This window comes from Cnephaeus nilssonii, assembly GCF_951640355.1.
Source record: "Cnephaeus nilssonii genome assembly, chromosome: 5".
Taxonomy (NCBI): domain Eukaryota; kingdom Metazoa; phylum Chordata; class Mammalia; order Chiroptera; family Vespertilionidae; genus Cnephaeus; species Cnephaeus nilssonii.
This window is the reverse complement of record NC_137076.1, coordinates 79904358-79922269: the sequence shown is the minus strand read 5'-3', so window position 1 is coordinate 79922269 and position 17912 is coordinate 79904358. Positions and strand designations below refer to the sequence as shown.

General features: G+C 51.2%; 2 protein-coding genes across 4 annotated transcripts; one reads left to right on the top strand and one right to left on the bottom strand.

Annotated features, from left to right (window-relative positions):
• The first annotated feature begins 6286 nt into the window (after positions 1-6286).
• On the top strand, positions 6287-11825 carry STING1 (stimulator of interferon response cGAMP interactor 1). 3 transcript variants are annotated; one of them, XM_079770363.1, is made up of 9 exons: positions 6287-6459; positions 6769-6871; positions 7158-7194; positions 7321-7547; positions 7655-7823; positions 8072-8180; positions 8992-9230; positions 10251-10437; positions 10997-11825. In XM_079770363.1, exons 4-9 carry the CDS (start codon positions 7321-7323, stop codon positions 11188-11190), a joined length of 1125 nt encoding a protein of 374 aa, XP_079626489.1. In that variant the 5' UTR covers positions 6287-6459; positions 6769-6871; positions 7158-7194; the 3' UTR covers positions 11191-11825. The 3 variants fall into 3 exon arrangements, with proteins under 3 accessions (XP_079626489.1, XP_079626490.1, XP_079626488.1); XM_079770364.1 differs by lacking the exon at positions 7158-7194 and having other exon boundaries at positions 6769-6982; XM_079770362.1 differs by lacking the exon at positions 7158-7194 and having other exon boundaries at positions 6289-6459; positions 10997-11824.
• A 2538-nt stretch (positions 11826-14363) lies between these two features.
• Positions 14364-16289, bottom strand: SMIM33 (small integral membrane protein 33; the record flags this gene model as incomplete). Its single annotated transcript, XM_079772416.1, has 2 exons — positions 16115-16289; positions 14364-14753 (listed from the first exon to the last, which is right to left on the bottom strand). The coding sequence occupies exons 1-2, from the start codon at positions 16121-16123 to the stop codon at positions 14364-14366; spliced, it is 399 nt and encodes a 132-aa protein (XP_079628542.1). The 5' UTR covers positions 16124-16289.
• Between the last annotated feature and the right edge of the window lie 1623 nt (positions 16290-17912).

Genomic DNA, 17912 nt, shown 5'->3' with positions numbered 1-17912 from the left:
GCACCATTGGCCCCCAATGGAGACACTCTTATTGCCCCCACTCCCAAGAGCTAGGTTTGCCTCCCTTGGAAGGCCCTGGAGGATGGGGGACTGGGGACTCATTCAGGGAAGCTGGAGAGGAGGAGGGGAGGTAAATGTTATTTTCATGGAGCGGTTAGCGCCTCGGACCTGCTGCCCCAGCGGCGCTGCTGTAGGAGCCGGCGGTAAGGCGAGGCCGAGGTGGATTGCTGGGAACGGTGCCATCTAGCGGAGGCCGCGGCCTTGGCACCCGAGCCTCCTGAAGTCACCGCCAGAAGGCATGCTGGGAAAGGCAGCCGCTGGGGGCGGGTTCCCAAAGGGACAGAGAAGGGCAGGGTATGCACCCAGCTGCCAGCGGTCTGGGCCTCTCTGATCTCTGTCCAGCTGTGGACTCAGCTCCTCAAAAATACCAGGGCTCTCTTCCCTCCTGGTCTGTACACAGGTTCTCCTTGCTTAGACCTCCTCCACCTCTTTCAGATTGAGTTGAAAGGTCACCTCTCTCCTGCTCTCCCCAAGCCCTGGGCTTACTTCTAAAACAGCCCTTCATGCCTGGCTGGTTTGGCTCAGTGGGTAGAGTGTAGGCCTGCGGACTGAAGGGTCCTGGGTTTGATTCCAGTCAAGGGTACATGCCTGGGTTGTGGGCTTGATCCCCAGTGGGGGGCATGCAGAGGGCAGCCAATCAATGATTCTCTCTCATCATTGATGTTTCTATCTCTCTCTCCCTCTCTGAAATAAAGAAATATATATTTTAAAAAATAAAAATAAAACAGCCCTCATAAGTGGAGTTTACCTGTCCCCCAACCAGAATGTAAGCGCCTATGGTCAGGCGACTGGCACAGAGAAGGAGCTCAATAAATACTGCTTGAATACGGAATGAAAGACTATCTGGGCATACTACCTCATCCTCTGATGGGGGTTTTGAGTCTCTCCATGTCATCCAGGGCAACGGGGGAAGACATCTTTGTACTCTAGCAGCACCTTGTCACTCTGTTTTTGACCCATCAGAGAAATCCCAAACTCAGTCCAGACAAATGACTTATTACAACCTCAAGGAATGAAAGCCAGAAAGCCAGGCTCAGGCTGCAGTCCTGCCCATAGGGAAGGCACTACGGGAAACCAGCCAGCAGGTGCCCTCTAGAGCCAATAGGGACCACTGCCATGTCCTGAGTCTTCTCTGGGTATAGAGTCAAGGAATTCTGCCCTCTGCCCTCAAGGATGTCTCCATCTGGTTGTGGGTCGTGGGAAGGACTTGAATTGGGCCTGGATTACCATAGCAACAATAATAACAGCTGTGATTCTTATTGAATTCTTACCAGGTGCCCAACACTGTTCCAAGCACTTGGCGTGCAGCCTCTCTCACACCTCAAACAATCCCTTTGCAGATTAGGAAACTAAGGCTCAGGGAGGTTAACCCTGTCCATACAGTTGAAAGGATGGGTGTAGAGCAGAGTGGTTGTGAGGAGGGCTCTGGGTGAGCTAGGAAGTGATGCCCATTCAGATTGGGGCAGGCGGTGCTGTAGCTCTTTAGTTGGAAGGAAAGGCATGTGCTAGAGGTATCACCATTGATGGGTAAGTCCTATTTGCCAGGCTAAGGTGCATGTACTTGCTCCTCTAGGCTCCATATCAATTGCTCCTGTCTCCTGAGTTTCTATCTTAGGTGGTCAAATGCTGTGATTTGACCTAAGGAACTGAAAGTGGGAATCCTGACTGTGGGACCTTAGGCAGGTTCCTACTCTCTCTGGGCCTCAGTGTCCTGTCTCAGAAAGAAGCCTTGTTTGGGCACTTCCAAGCGAGCCCATGGTTCTCTATCCATAGCTCCAGAGCACAATTAATCTCAGATGCAGAAGCAGCTTTTAATTAACTTAAGTCTTTTCCCTAGATAGCCCCCTTCCTCACCTCACAGGTACCCCTGGGACACAGGACAGGCGCAGAGGAAGGAGACAGGAGAGAGAGAGCAGAGGCTCTTCTGTCTATGTATCTCTAAGTGGATGAATTCTCTGGCCCCCTCCTGCAGTTCCAATTGGTCCCCCTGGTTAGACCTCAGGCTCCGAGAGACAGCATCTCTTCTTCCTTCTCTTCTTTACAGTCTGTATTCAACCATTAATTCACTCACTCATTCACTCACTCATTCATTCATTGAGTGTACCTTTGTACTAGGCCCAGGGACACAGCCATGAACCAGATGGACAGATGGGTGGTGAAGCTGCCTTTGTCCAAGTCCAATTGGCCACCAGGTGTCACCAGTGCCAGTCACAAGGCCTCTCCAAGGTCTGAGAAAAGACGAGCTGGATTAGGGAAGTGTGGATGGGTGAATCTGACCAGCTCCCCTCAGCCAGCCTGAATCAGAAGCAAGTTCCTCAAATGGAAAAAACAAAACACTCACCTCCTTGCCCTTCCCCCACCCAAAATACACCCTCATGACTTCCTAGAATAGCCCAGTTTGCCTGGGACCTTGGCAACTCACAACCTTTGTCCAGTCTGGAATTCTCTTTGCAGACTGTCCCTCACAGAGAGCCCGCCAGGCTTCTTGGAAACCCCGTTGGTGACTACAGCTCACCTCTTCACAAGCAGCCTGTATTATTATAAGATTCTTTCTATCTTAGGAACCAAAATTTGGCACTCACGTTGACTTGCCCTAGTTCTTCTGCCTCCTGTGGTCACAGAGAGGAAGACTCTTCTGCCTCAGACAGCCCTTCAGACACTTGAAGAGGTTACTCAATTCCCCTGAGATACTTTGTTTACTCATCACTCATGACTATATACAGAGCATTTACTATATATTACGCCGTGAGTCCATAGCAGAGAACAAGCAAGTTGATTCCTGTCCTCCCTGGCTTTCAGTCTGTCCAAGAAATCAACAAGCAAACCAGCAGTAACAACAAAGTGTGCACGAGGCCAGGGCAGAGAGCAGGCCAGCCTGAATGAAATGAGTGACCACATGGACATAGGCCCCCGCAGCCGCCACAAACATGCAGAGGGCAAAACTGGCATAGACCTTCTTCAGGTGCTGCTGTGTGGAGGGGGTTATATGGGAAAATTTTAAGAGCGCATCAAAGTTGATCTTCCGATCAAATATGTTCATGATGTCGAGTCTGTGGGACACAGCCTCCACTCTTCTTAGCCACCTCTCCGGAGCCCACAAAGCTCTGTTAACACCGGAAATGCTTCTCTAAATGTCGTTATCTTTGTCAGTAAATCTAGTGCTACATTCTCATTTTTGTGGTTGCTCACCATGTACTGTCATTTTGTCATAACATGATAAGAAGACAGACACAATCACATAGTGCATGATTCCATTTATATGAATGTCCAGAATAGGCATATCTATAGAAAAAGAAGTAGAATGGTAGTTGCTTGGGGGTGGGGTGGGTGAGGGTGGTTGAGATGTGATGGCTACAGGGTTTCTTTTGAGGGTGATGAAAATGTTCTAAAGTTGATAGTGGTGATAGTGCACAACTGTGAATACACTAAAAACCAATTAATTGTGCATTTTAAATAAGTGAGTTGTATGGTATGTGAATTATATCTCAATAAAGCTGTTACCAAAAACAAACAAAAAAACAACTCCACCCTGCTGAATACCTCTTTCCAGGAGTAGGTGGTTTATTATTTACTCCCTGAAGCTATAGTAGCTAAGCCAGATGAGCTTCTTCACCCCCAGCCGTGCATCATTAAGACCCTTTTCTCTATCACATCTACTAAGACATTATCCTGTCCAGGAAAGACCAGGACACACCAGTTGACTCCATGATGGTGCAATGAAATTATCACAAGGAGGTGGCTAGGGTCAGACTCAGAGCCACTGATGGATGAGACATCAAATATCTGTGTCTGCTGCAAAGGTGACTGGAACCCATGGTGGAAGCCAAAGTGACAGGGGCTAGCAAATCCAGGAGTGATTGTTAAAGGTGAGGACGATGATGGTTGTGGCGGTGGTGATTAGAGTTAGCAGTTACTGAGCATTTACTAGAAGTCAGGTCTACAATGACATTATTTCTTTCCATCCTCATGACAATCTTCTGAGATAAAAGTTATTACCATCCCTATTTTAGGTATGGGGAAACTGAGGCTCAAAGAAGTTAAATAACTGGGCGAAGGTCAAATTGGATCTTAGGTGAACCATGGTCAATGATATTAAAATTCTCCCAATGTCCCTTGTCCTAGCAGATTTCAGGGACCTTTGCACATTAATTTCAGGAACCTTTAAACATGAAAGAGGTTGTGTAGGCAAAAGGGTGGCTCCTTGGAGGCCACAGGCCTCCCTACCTCACACACAATCTGTCCCAGGCCGAGCATCTGCTGAACAAGTGCTTAGAGGTTTATTCCTCTCCCAGGCACACGGAGGACGAGGATGGAAGCTGTAACTGAGCCAGATGCAGAAATGAGAGTTGACCCAGACCAGCACTTCCAGATATCTGGAGGGAAGAAGCAACTACCACGCAGTGCCACTCAGCAGCATGTGAGCAGGGCAGCGTGGGGCTTGGACCTAACTTCCCTCTGTGGCCCTTAGCTTCCTCCTCAGCTGTCCGGAAGAGCTGGTCTGTCTGAGTGTTGAGGACAATCCCATGCATGCAACTGTCTCGATGCTCTCCAGGATCTGAGGCACTGGTCACAGAGTGGGGCTCTGACCCACTCTCGGGACCCCTTCTTATACCACTGAACCTGTCATGAGTTTTGAATTGTGTCCCTTAAAAAGATATGTTGACATCCTAACACCCAGCACCTTTGAATGTGACCTTATTTGGAAACAGTGTCCTTGCAGATGTAATTGGGTTAAGATGAAGTCATTAAGGTAGGCCCCAATCCAATATGACTGATATGCTAATGAGAAGAAACACCACGTGAAGACAGAGTTGGAGAACATCCTGTGGTGGAGGCAGAGACTGAAGTGCTGTGTCTGCAAACCAAGGAACGCCTGGGGCTACCAGAAGCTGGAAGAGGCAAGGAAAGAGCCTCACATAGAGGCTTCCAAGGAAGCATGGCCCTGCCAACACCTTGATTTCAGACTTCTGGCCTCCAGAACTGAGAGAATAAACTTCCATTGTTTAAAGCCACCACACTTATGGTACTTTGTTACAGTAGCCCTATGAAACTAATACCGGCCCCCAACATGCTTACATGCCCCAGCCATACCACCCATTTCTCTGTTCCTCCATAGGCCAAGTTCCTTCTCACAACCTCAGGGCCTTTATATGTGCTGCTCTTCCACAATGTTCTACACCAATATCTTCCCCACCTCCCTTCACTTGCTCCTTCTGAAGCATAGTGACAACCTGGCCTATAAAATAAAGGATCTTCCTCTAGGAGGAAGGAAAGAACAGGTTTTGAAGGAAAAGCAGGTTTCAGAGGAAATGACGACTGGTGTGGAGTTGGCAGCAGCGGTGCCACCCAGGGGAGTTGGTGCTAGACAGCCGAGCACGATCCTGGAGGCCTGAGGCTGCTTGACACAGCTGGCCTTGGGGCGCACTCCTGCAGGACTCTGCTCAGGCCACCTCTTGGGCAAGGTTGACTTCCTTTGGTTTTGAAACAGCTGAGACCTTGTCCATGGTAGTGGACCCCTTTGTGAGCCAATTTTAGGGGAGAGACTATGTAGGAAATTACCTCCATTCTTAGGAAATGATTTTCAAAACCAAGAGAGTTTTCAGGAAGCTTCGTTGCTCCTGGGAGGCCCCTGGCATCTATGAATGTGCTGTGTCCTCATGAGTCTGGTTGTGGTGTGGGGGTGGGTCAAGGCAAGGACCCTCTGACCTGGGCAGAAATGAATTGCTGCCGCTCTGTGGGTGGCACCCCAATCCCACTCTCCGGACCTGGCCATCCTCAAGTCAGATCAGCTTATCAGGCTGCCAGGAAGTGGCCAGAGACAGTCCCTGCTCCATATAAGCATGAAACAAGATCTTGGCACTTTCCACTTTTCCCAAGAAATCAAGGCACAGAACAAGGCAACCCACTTGACTTCCGGTCCTGCCTCCCTCATCTGCTGTCTGTGGGGCCTGGGAACGTTAATTCACCTCACTAAGCCTCAGATTACCCATCTGTAAATGGGAATGGTATTATACCTAATGGGCAGGGTGGCTGACTGGATTAAGTGAATACTTGTAAATATACATAACACTTGCCATAATATATTATTATTATTCATGAGGCTGCCTTTTTTTGGCTGGAACCACCGTATTCTCTCTGAGAAGTCTCAGGCGTGGCCACTTCCTGTAAAGAGCCCAAACCCTACACTCCCCTGCTGGCTTTCTGCGCCTACCAAGCCCTTTACTCTGAAAGGCTGTTATTACAGGAAATAACTGTTCGTTTTCCCCGCCTCCCTCCCTCCTCCATATCACAATCTTCAGAAAAAGAGGATCTCATCCAGAAATCAGAAAATAAGCAGTCAGGCAGGGAGCATGGTGTAGTGTGTGCTGTCTTAGGCTGGGTGTGTGGAGTCCCGCATAGGTATTGGTAGAGTTTGTTTAATTGTGGGGGCTTAAAGGGAATCTGGTGTTCAGGTTGTGGTTCAGGGGAGTGTGAGAGAATTTCTGAACACCCTTGACTTTGGGGTAGCAAACTGCAGGAATGGGAGCCTTCACAAGCTTCCCGAACCACACACTCCAGGACTGGGTGTGACTCATTAGAGCCTTTCGGGGAGGGCTCTTCCCCCCTCCCTGGGGGTGGGAAATACCCTCCTCTCCAATGTACTCTGAGATGTCAGGACTGGAATGTTGTAGAGAAAGCTTCAAATTGTTTTTAACTTTCCATTTGCAGGCTGCACCCGGAGAGGCTGCTTTTAGTCACTGGGAGCTATTGCGCTGAGCCTCCTTCTCTTCCTGTTGTCTCCCAGAAACAACTCTGTGTCTGGCGGTAGAAGGTAGGATCAGGAGCAGCCCAGCCAAAGCTCCAAGGCTGAGGCCCCTGGGGGTCCTTTCTGGCTAATATCCTTCCTGGGGAGAGGAAAGCCCAGATCCTCAAGGGTCCCGAGGTGGGTGGCACCTCATAGGTCTGGGTCTGGGAGAGTCGCTGCCTTCTTTCTTCACTGCCCCGCAGTCTCCCTGGGGTTGGATGGGATGTGTGTGTATAAATCCATGCTCTTTTCCACCTGTTCTGTTTTCAACAAATCCCTCCTGGACTGGAACTCTGGGATGCTGTATGCCCAGCCTGTCCCCCAGAGGTGTCTCCAAAAGCAGCCCCTGGGTATGGCTGGGCATGGGGGGGGGGGTGAGAAGGGAATAGCTGGGGGAAGGTGCCCAGCCAGGGCCTCAATCCTGGAATGACAGGAGAGTGAGAGGAGCATGGCCATGGATTTCTTGGTACCTACAGATGCCCCACTCCAGCTTGCATCCATCCATCCCTCGGCCCAGGAGTCACAAGGCCAAGAAGGCAGCCTTTGCCCTGCTGATTGCCTGTCTGGCAGCCCTTTGGGGCTTGGGGGAGCCGCCAACACACATTCTCTGGTGGCTGGTGCTCCACCTGATCTCCCTGCAGCTGAGACTGCTGTTCAAGCGAGTCTGCAGTCTGGTCGAGGAACTATGCCACGTCCATTCCAGGTGACTCCCTGCAGCACCCATGGTGATTGGGCACACAACATGCCTCACTCCCTTGACCCCCATCCCTGCCCCTCCCTGAATCTCTCTAGCTGAGCTGTCATCTGCAGGTACCAGGGCAGCTACTGGAGGGCTGTGCAGGCCTGTCTGGGCTGCCCCATCCGCTATGGGGCCCTACTGCTGGTGTCCTGCTATTTCTATGCCTCCCTTTCAAACAAAGCTTGGATGCTTTCCCTCCTGGGCCTCTCAGAGGCACTGAGCATCCTCCTGGACCTCCAGGTAAGACACAGTGGGAAGTGGAGGGCATGGTCAAGTGGAGGCTGTGGCTAGTGTGACCTGCTCTGAGCTCAGTACTAGGAGTGGGACTAGTTTAGAGGTTGGTTCTTGGAGTGGAACTTATAATGTCCTGGAACAGCGGGGTCAGCAATGGCAGAAAAGCAGCAGCAGGCTGAGAAATCTTGGAGGAGGAGGAGGGTTCTAGTTGTCCTTCATGGAGGTCTCCCCCTGCCCCACTCTTCTGTCCACAGGGGCTGGCCCCAGCGGAGGTCTCTACAGTCTGTGAACAAAGAAACTTCAACGTGGCCCATGGGCTGGCATGGTCATTTTATATCGGGTACCTGCGGCTGGTCCTACCAGGTAGGCCATCCTCTATGCCCCCATTCTAGATCTACAAGACACACAAACAATAAGACACATCGTTTCCACATCTCGGTATATTTTCCAAAGTATTTTCATGTCCAACAAATCATTTGATTCCCAAAACAATCCTCTAGGCACGAAGAATGTTGTTATGCCTGGTTTAGAGGAAGAACTATTAAGTGACTTGTCCAAGGTCACCTCTGAATTCTTTCAATAACTATTTACTGCATGCTGTGTGCCTTTCATGTGCATTTTCTCTTTTAATTCACAACCTCTGAGGAAGATATAATCATCTTCCCGCTTAAAAGATAAGAAAACTGTGGTTCTGAGAGATAAAGGGACTTATCCCAAGTCACACAGCTTAGTGAGAGGAGACAGCATTTGAATCCAGGTCTGTCCAGGGCTTGAACCTTTCTTCTGACTGGCCAACCAAGGCTAGAGTTCTCCCATATCTTGTTGCTGCCTTCCCTTGACCCCAGGGCTTCTGCTAGGAAATGGCTCACACTAACGGCTGGACTCAGTGCACCTGCGGGTGCTGACAATGTCACCTTGCCTCTGCCTGCCTCTCAAAGGCCTGAAAGCTGTGGTGGGAAGGAGTGGGGCTGACAGAAATCAAGTGAAGGGAGAAAGCAGTGGTGGGAGTAGATGGAGGGGAGGGAAGGGTTCTTGGATGTGCTGTCCCTCCTGGCCTCCTACACAGTACTAGGGGACTGGACCCTGGGTTCTTTTGCATGTACATTGAGGGGGACCAATGATCCAGTGGGAGACAAGGTCAGTGGGAATGACTTCTTGGGCCTCTCCACCTCAGGGCTTCCGGCCCGGATCCGTAGTTACAATCAGCTCCACAACAATATGCTACGAGGCGCAGGAAGCCATCGGCTATACATCCTCTTCCCATTGGACTGTGGGGTGCCTGACGACCTGAGTGTGGCTGACCCCAACATTCGCTTCCTGCATGAGCTGCCCCCGCAACACTCTGATCGTGCTGGCATCAAGGGCCGGGTTTACACCAACAGCGTCTATGAGCTTCTGGAGAACGGGAGGCTGGTGAGTGTGCAGGAAGGTGGGTCCTGCTGGAGAGGGTCAGACCTAGAGCCCCAGAACTCCGGGCGCTGGCCAACCACTGGTGAAACTGTACTGCCCTCCTCTGAGCCTTAGTTTCCCCAGTGAGTCCCGGGGCTGGACAAGATTCAACGCTGAACGAGGATAGTAAGTAACATTTACTGAGCACTTATGCATGCCGGATGCTAGTCTAGATGCTTATCTAACCATCTCAATGAATCCTCACCATCACCCTATGGGGTAGGGACTGTTACAACCCCTATTCTACAGATGATGAAACTGACTCAGAGAACCAGGGAGAAGGCGGACAATTTCAACTTGAGTATACGATGCTTTTTCTTAAAACACCTATTTTTGTTGTTGTTGTTGTTGTTAATCCTCAACCGAGGCTATTTTCCATTGATTTTTTTAAAGAAAGTGAAAGAAAGGGGGAGAGTCAGAGAGGGAGAAACATCCATGTGAGAGAGACACACCTATTGGTTGTCTCCCTAGTGCCCCAACCAGGGCCAGGGATCGAGCCTGAGGTACATGCCCTTGATTGGAATCGAACCTACGGCCCCTCAGTCCTCGGGCCAATGTTCTATCCACTGAGCCAAACCGGCTAGGGCACCATGCTTTTGGACATAAAGCTGCCCTAGATGAAGGCTGTGAGAACATCTGACGGATTTCACACGCGTGGGTAGGGATACCCAGACCACGGATGAACCCTACAGCCTAGCCGTCAGACTTGATTTCAGACTGGAGCAGTTGACAGCCTAGCTTGGTGGGCCTTGCCCTGGGATCCTAGGAGGAGGATCAGTGAAGGGTAAATTTAGCTCAGCCCTGGCCCTGATCTTAGGAGTGGGATGCCAGAGGCAAAAGATAACCAAACAGCATAACCCCATTAGGGCAGCACCTGCCAGGACCCCATCTCTACAGACTGAGGGAGTGGGGTCCTTGCAGTGGTACTGGGGTCCAGAGTCTGTCTGCCCTGGTTTAGTTTGGTCTTCCTCTCATTTTCTCCAGGTGGGCACCTGCGTTCTGGAGTATGCCACCCCCTTGCAGACCCTGTTTGCCATGTCACAGGATAGCCGAGCTGGCTTCAGTCGGGAAGATCGGCTTGAGCAGGCTAAACTCTTCTGCCGGACGCTTGAGGACATCCTGGCAGATGCCCCTGAGTGTCAGAACAACTGTCGCTTCATTGTCTACGAGGGTAAGGGATTGATGGTCTGGAGGACATGAGGAGTCAGGGGACCCAGGGTCTTCCAGGGGGGCAGAAGGAGATATGAAAGCATCATGCCCTGGGCCTGCCCCTTCCTCCCATGAGAGAGGTCCACCTCCCCAGGTTGGGACACTTGGTTGCTCTGAAGTCTTGGGCTATGGGTCTTGGGTGGAGCATGAAGAGGTGGGCTATAGGGTCTCCTCACTTCATCTGTCAAAGGAAGCAAAATATCCTAGGCCCCAGGCCAGGAATTAAAGAGACTGACAGGGGCTGAACCCTCAGCTCTGCCACTCCTTCGCTGTATGATCTTGGGCAGGTCTCTACCCTTCTCTAAGCATCATCTCTAAAAGCAAGAGGGTAGAATTTCACTATCTCTAAAGCCATTTCTAGCTCTGGGATTCCATGAAGCTCTACCCACAATGGCTGGGATGGGGAGGGGGCATAGAGAGGTGGGTTGAAGGATCTGCCCAGCAAATCCTCTGGGGTGTGTTGGAGTGGGAATGTGGGTTTCTCACTCCACTCCCCACCTCCTTCTCCACCCCCATTCCAGAACCTGAAGAGGAAAGCAGCTTCTCCCTGTCACAGGAGATTCTCAGGCACCTGCAGCAGGAGGAAAGGGAGGAGGTTGCTGTGGGTAATGTGGGGACCTCGGCGGTGCCTGACTCTTCCACACTGAACCAAGAGCCTGAGCTCCTCATCAGTGAAACGGATCAGCCTCTCCCCCTCCGCACGGATATCTTCTGAGGGCCACGGTCACCTTGCCTGATCCCCCAGCGATCTCCAACACGCTGGCTTTCTTTAGGGGCTAGATGCCCAGCAAAGCTGTTTCCTCCCACGGTGGGGAGGGGGTCTCTTAAAGAAGTCACAGGGACTTGACATCTCAAGATGAGTCCTATGACCTTGGGCAAGTTGTTTTACATGAGCCTCAGTGTCCTCATCTATGAAATGGGATCATAATGATTGCCCTACCTACCTCACAGGGTTGTTGTGAGGACAGTGACTGCATAGATGTTTCTTGTAAACTCTAATTGCCAGGTAAACTTAATGTACCAGGTGTCTTCCATTGGACCCTCTGGACCTACTTCTTCACCTTTCTCGGCTTCCTTTTGCCCTGGGACAGCATCAACAGGCTCCCTTGCCTCTTGGCTTCTGTCTCTGTTTGGTCAATGGGAGAATGAGGTTCAAGTATTTATTTCCCTAGCACTCCCCTGCGGTGTCAAGGTCACTGTGAACTCACTGTATCTCTTGACCAGACTAGCTCAGGAACCCTGTCTCTGTCCAGGTCCCATGAACTGCTTCCTCCCCTTGCCCCTTCAGTCCTAGCAGCGGTATCGGCTCCCTACTGTTGCTCATCCTGTAATACTCACTCTCTGCTTTTGGTTTCCTTATACCTGCCTTTTCTAAATGGTCCCCGCTTTAGACTCCTCAGATTACACATTTCAGTGTGCATCTTTCTCCGACTAGACTCTGACTAATACAAACTATTGGCATTTATTATCTGCAATGTCCAAATCGGCTTGTACGGACGTGCTTCCTTGCACCCCTCCTCATCCATGGCCGTGGGGTGGTGGGTCTCATTTCAATTTGGACAGAACCCACAGGCAGGCGGAGGGCAGAGGGTTGGGAAGCACCCCCACTCCACCTATCCTTTCAGTGCCCTTGTCTCCAGTGGGAGGTTTGGGGGGTAGGGAGGGACCAGGGGCGGCCTGAGGGAGCACACAGATACCATGAGCTGTGCCCTGGGCAAGGGGTTGCTCAAAGCAGCAGGGGCCACTAAATAAACATCCCCTGATGAGAGAGCCTGCGTGGGGGATAAAGCGGGGAGAGGGTTCGTGTGAGGAGGTGGGACATTCTATGGGGGACCTTGGGCAGCACAGCCAGTCACCTGCCACACCTTTTGCTATCGCCCTTAGAACTGAGCCACTGCAACGACAGTGGGGGCAAAACTGCCCCCATCTGGGAGGGGAGATGGCCCATTTCTACCAGAAATTGTTTCCTTCCTCCCTCCTTCCTTTGTTTTTGTTGCAACTGTTCAATATGCATATCTGAGTACAGCGTGCTGTGGAGAAAGGCTCCACACATAGACACACATTTGCCAGAAGGAACCGACTGCCCCTGAGGATGACAGAGCCAAAAGAGTGAGGAGAAACAGTCCCTTCCACTCCCCAGCTGTCCCAGCCACTCTGTCCTCAAGGCCTGAAGATCTTCCAACATCACACCTATACCTAGAAACCAGACCAGCATCAAAGGCCTCCCCAACATGACTTTCCCCACCCTCCAGCCCCCAACATGGTGCAGACTGCCTCAGGTCCAAATCCTGATCCACCGCTTAGCACATGTGTCCACCTGGATGTCTTAATATTCCCAACTGTAAAATGGGAACAACAATGGTTCTCTTCTCAAGGTTGTTATGAGGAGTGAAGGGCATATCTGCAGGCCCATGGAGGAAGCCAGTGCCAAGCACGTAGCTGGCCTTCAAGAAGGAATAGCTATTAAGATTATAACTGCCTCTCATTAACCCAAAGGTGGCAAGCCAGTCCTCTGCACACATAATCTCCAACTCTGTTCCTCTATCTTCTGTTCTTTCCCAGCCTTATGACTGTGGGCAATCCCAGAACTGACTTGTTCCCCAGGGTAAAGCACCCAGAGGTTCCTCCATAAATGTCTGTCTGCACCTTCCTGACTGCACATAAAGGAAGCCCAGAGGTGCCAGACAAAGAGGTACCTTTCCAGGGAGCCCCTGGGAGACTCAGTTCTGCCTTCCTGGCCTCTTGCATCTTCCCAACCTCCATGCCTCTCCCCCTGTAGGCCTTCTCCTCACTCCTTTCTTCCTCTATAAAAGCTCCACGAAGCTCCCTTTCCTACCCTGTTTTCCTACCAGCTGGACTTGGGAAATTCCTGGGATAAATTCTAGGCTAGTTTTAACAGGCCCATGCACACAGAAAGTAGGAGGTAATGCGAACTCCCAAATTTTCCCCATTGCATCATGGAAAGGTAAGACAGAGTCTTGCCCCAAGATAGTGGAGGGCATTCAAAAACAATTTGGGCCGAAACCGGTTTGGCTCAGTGGATAGAGCGTTGGCCTTCGGACTGACAGGTCCCGGGTTCGATTCCGGTCGGGGGCGTGTACCTTGGTTGCGGGCACATCCTCAGTGGGGGGTGTGCAGGAGGCAGCTGATTGATGTTTCTCTCTCATCCATGTTTCTAACTATCCCTCTCCCTCTCTGTAAAAAATCAATAAAAATATATTTAAAAAAAAAAACCACAAAAAAACACAAAAACAATTTGGGAGCTATAATTGGTGCTTGGGGCTTTACAAGGGCCTTGAAAGTTGTTAACAAGTCCTGGGCCCTGACAGCCAAAGGGATGTCCCTCAATCAGTGAAGGGCAACAGCTTTTCCTTCTTTTCCCCGAGTCCCAGAGAAGGCAGAGCCCTGGGGTCTTTGCCTTGGTACTCTCTGGCTGGCCCTCACAGGACCTGGGGGCTGGGGCAGCAGAGCCTCTGCAGGGAGCCTCTAACATCCCTTCACAGGGATAGGGCGGGTGGTGGAATCTTCCAAGCCAGACTTACCTTGACACCCAAAGGAGAGGAGATTAGGGGTGGGAGGAGGGAGGGACTCGGAGAAGGAGGTTCAGGGGTCTGGTGGTCCCTGAAGAGGATGGAGTAGCTTTGTAAGGGCAGCCTTGGGCACTTGGAATGCTCATAGCACCGCGTGTCTGGGCAGGGCCCTCAAGCTTCTTTATTTCCCCTGTCCACCTCAAGGCTTTCTCTGTATTCTGCCCCGCGGGCAGCTCCAGCTGAGTCCAGGTGTGCACGTCCAAAGATCTAACGCCCAGGCCCCAATTTGCCTTTGCCCTAATTCTCTGTCCAGTTTCTTGTTCTGACCAGGTCTGGCCTACTTTCCAAAGTCTTCCTCCTACAGATACGTGACTTCGTCGATGCTGAGCCTAGGCCCGTCTGGCACAAGGCAGGAGCCAGAGACAGGAGGGTCCTGCTGGGCGTCTCCATGAATGTCCTGGGAGCCCAGCACTCGCCAGTGGATGAGGCAGATGCCACCCTCCGGCTTTGGGGCTGGGGGCTCTGTGGGGAGAGTGGCACGGCCCTGGTGCAGACTTGGCCCAAAGTGGACGGCCACCACGATACAGACTGCCAGCAGGACAAAGAGAGCGATGATCACAGTGAGCAGAGGCAGCCCGTCCTCTCGAGGTGGTTCTCGGGCCCCACTCAGCACCTCTGGAAGCTGCCTCTGCGTCTCCTGCCCCGCTGAGCCGTTCACAGCTGAAGAAAGCCAGGGGTAACCGTCAGCCTAGGCGGGGAGTGCAGAGAGAGAAGGTGACGTGGGCATGTACACACAGGAAAAGACCAAAATAGCGAGAGACAGGCAACCAAAGGGAACTGAGAGAGAGAGAGAGAGAGAGAGAGAGAGAGAGAGAGAGAGAGAGCGCCTGAAGGGGAGAGAGAGGAACAGACACAAAGAAGAGATGAAGACATGGAGAGAGAGACAGAAACTGAGATAAATACACATAGTAACTGAGAGAATAAACGAAGAAGAGGACAGACAGGGGAACATGGGAAGAAAGAAAGATACAAGAAAAAAAGAAAAAGAGTTAAAAAGAAAGCAGTGAAGATAGATACAGAGAGACAGAGACAGAGACAAAGTTGTTCAGAAAGGGACAAACAGGGACTTCATTACAGTCTGGCATATAGAGTTTGGTCCTGCAAGTCCCCTCTCACTGCCCTCTCTTCCCAGATCTCCTAATTCCTTATAGGGCCTGTGTCCTGGGTCAGGAATCTTAGCACACTACGGGCTGCTGACCCACATCCGGGCAATGAGCAGTGATCAACTGCTTCTTAAAGTCCAGGGAAAAGGGAGTCATTGTGTTCAGCATCCTAGGTGCCCACTATGCACAAAGAAGGCAGAGGCGGGGTGGGGGTAAGGGAAGGAGGAAGAGGAGACAGGAACCCCAGAAACTTGGCAAGGGGGATACCTCATCCATAATTACCCCTTCCCTCCCCCCCCCCCATCTCAGGATCAGGTTCCAGGGCCTGGAAGGGAGGGGGTGCCCAGTGTGGATTCCTGGACAGATTGAGATGCCATGCCAGCCCCTACCTCTTTCAGGGTCCCAGAGTTCTTCCACCTAAAGCTGGAGGTCATGACCCCTACCTCTCTCTGTCTCCCCGCTGCTAAGTGTGGGGTTATAGGGGGGGGGGGGTTGCCAGAAAGATACCAAACCTCCAAACTCTAAACCCCAGAGCTGGTAAGGTCATCACAGACTCAAAAACCTTTTTCTCGCTCACCTCACTGTCCCCAGCTGGACCATCAGAAGCAGACCCTTGGGGTGGAGCCCTCCCCTAACTCTGAGCCCGCAGCCTGGCTTTTCCTATGGGTCGGCATTTGGGGCCCAGGGAAAACACACTTCCTTTAGTCTCTCGGTCACACTGTCCACCCCAACACGTGTCCCTTTAAGAACGTGGAAAGTCTAATACCCCACCCCTCCCTGTGAGAGTCTGAGGTTCTCTGGGGCCCAGGCCACAGAGCTCCCAGGCAGGGGGTGGGGAAGCAGCTCCGGATGTGCAGGGGAAAAGGAAGCACAGGCTGGTGAAAAGCAAGGGGCCCCTGCTGGGAGTCACGCCAGCCTGGCAGGACAGGGTGAGGGGAGAGTATACCTGGTGCATTGTCCCCCGGTGGGCGGTGGGCGCAAGACTCCCTCAAGACTGCTGACCAGCTGGGCAAAGGAGAGCCTGCCACCCCAGCTGGGCCCCTACCCGGACCTGCCACGTCCTATGGGGCTCACGGGGCACACACCCTCTGCACACACACCGTCAACGCTCTCTTCTGCGCTTTCACTTCCTTGAACATAGGGACAAACCCTGACGCCAGCTCTTAACTCTGATAGTACCTTGATCTTACTCCTTGGACCTCTTTTCATGCCCCCTGACAGCTTCAGGAGCCTGGGTCTGCCTGCCCATCCTCCACCCGATCCCAGACACTTAGCCATTGTCCCTTACCCAGCCGCCTGCCACCCAAAAGTACATACTGATTTCCCCACCCCAACCGATGATCCTTTGATTGATTTTTTTTTTTTAATGCAGTATCTCAAAAGTACTGGAAATCGTAGACTATAATATACTAAATCTCTCTGGCCCAACTACCAGCTCTGTCCATCTCAATAGTTTGTCACATTTACTTTAAATATTTTAAAGAACTAAAATGCTACAAATAAAATAGAAGCCCCACTCCCTGATCTCTCCCTTCTTTCTCACCCCAGGGGTAACTATCTTGTTGAATTTGATGTTTATCATTCCCTTGCAAGGCATTCTTTTCTCTTTGGGGTTTTTCTTTTTTAGTTTTTACAAATATGAATTCTGAATGCTCTCTTCTGCGTCAACGCTCGGGGGAGCCTTCCCTAGCACTGCCACGGAGGTGGGAGAAGCTCCCGCCATGGCCGCTGCGCTGTGTTTGTTAGGATGCAACTTCATTTGAGAATGTGTGTGCTTTACTGTGTCTAAGTTACAAAAAGTGCTCACCGGTCTCTCCTCTGTCTGGAGACAGTTTATAAAGAATAATCTTTTTGTCCCAACTAACTCCACTAGCGGCTTATAAGGAGCATCCTTCACCTGTGGAAAGGTACTTCTGAGCCATGACAAGTTCACTGTCTCACTCCCTCTGTCTCTTCTTGGATTTTTGCTGTCATGGAGCCTCTTAAATGGGTTCAAGGGGCTGAAATAATTAAGAATATGCTCTTGCTTTACAGAGAAGAGAAGTCCTGGCTTTCAAGGTGTGAGTCCTGAGAACAAATGTGAAAAGACTCTGGGGTCCTCCCCACCATCACCCCTCCAGGCTGGAGTTCCCTGGCTCAGTTCTGTACACTGGGGTCACATCTCTTTTCCAGCTCCCCGGGGGAGGTAGAAGTGGCCCTGTCAACCTAAGTAAGGCAAAGAACAGCCCTTCTTCCCTCACTCTGTCCCCACTGAAAGCAACCAGGGTTAGGATTCTGCCAAGGAAACTGAAGGAGAAGGGCTTGTGGGAACATTCTGAGCGGGCCAACGGGAGGTTGCCATGATAGGGAGCCATTGAGAGCTGGCTGACTTCCAGGGCTCACCTTAAGCTCTGGTCACCGGAGTAAGCCAGGAGCAAAGGCTGCCCATTTTAGCCACATCCTACTTCCAGCCTTCTTATTACAAGCTATATATCTGTAAGCGGTGTGGGACTTGTGGGATAATAAAATTGTTTGCAGGGAAGGTTACACAAGTTTCTGAATATACTAAAAGCCACTAAAAAGTGTACACCTTTAATGGATAAAGTATACAGTATGTGTCTTAGTCTGTTCAAGCTGCTATACCAAAACACCATGAACTGGGTGGTCTATAAACAACATAAAATTTTTCTCACAGTTCTGGAGGCTGGGAAGTCCAAGATCAAGATGCCAACAGATTTGGCATCTGATGAGAACTTACTCCTTGG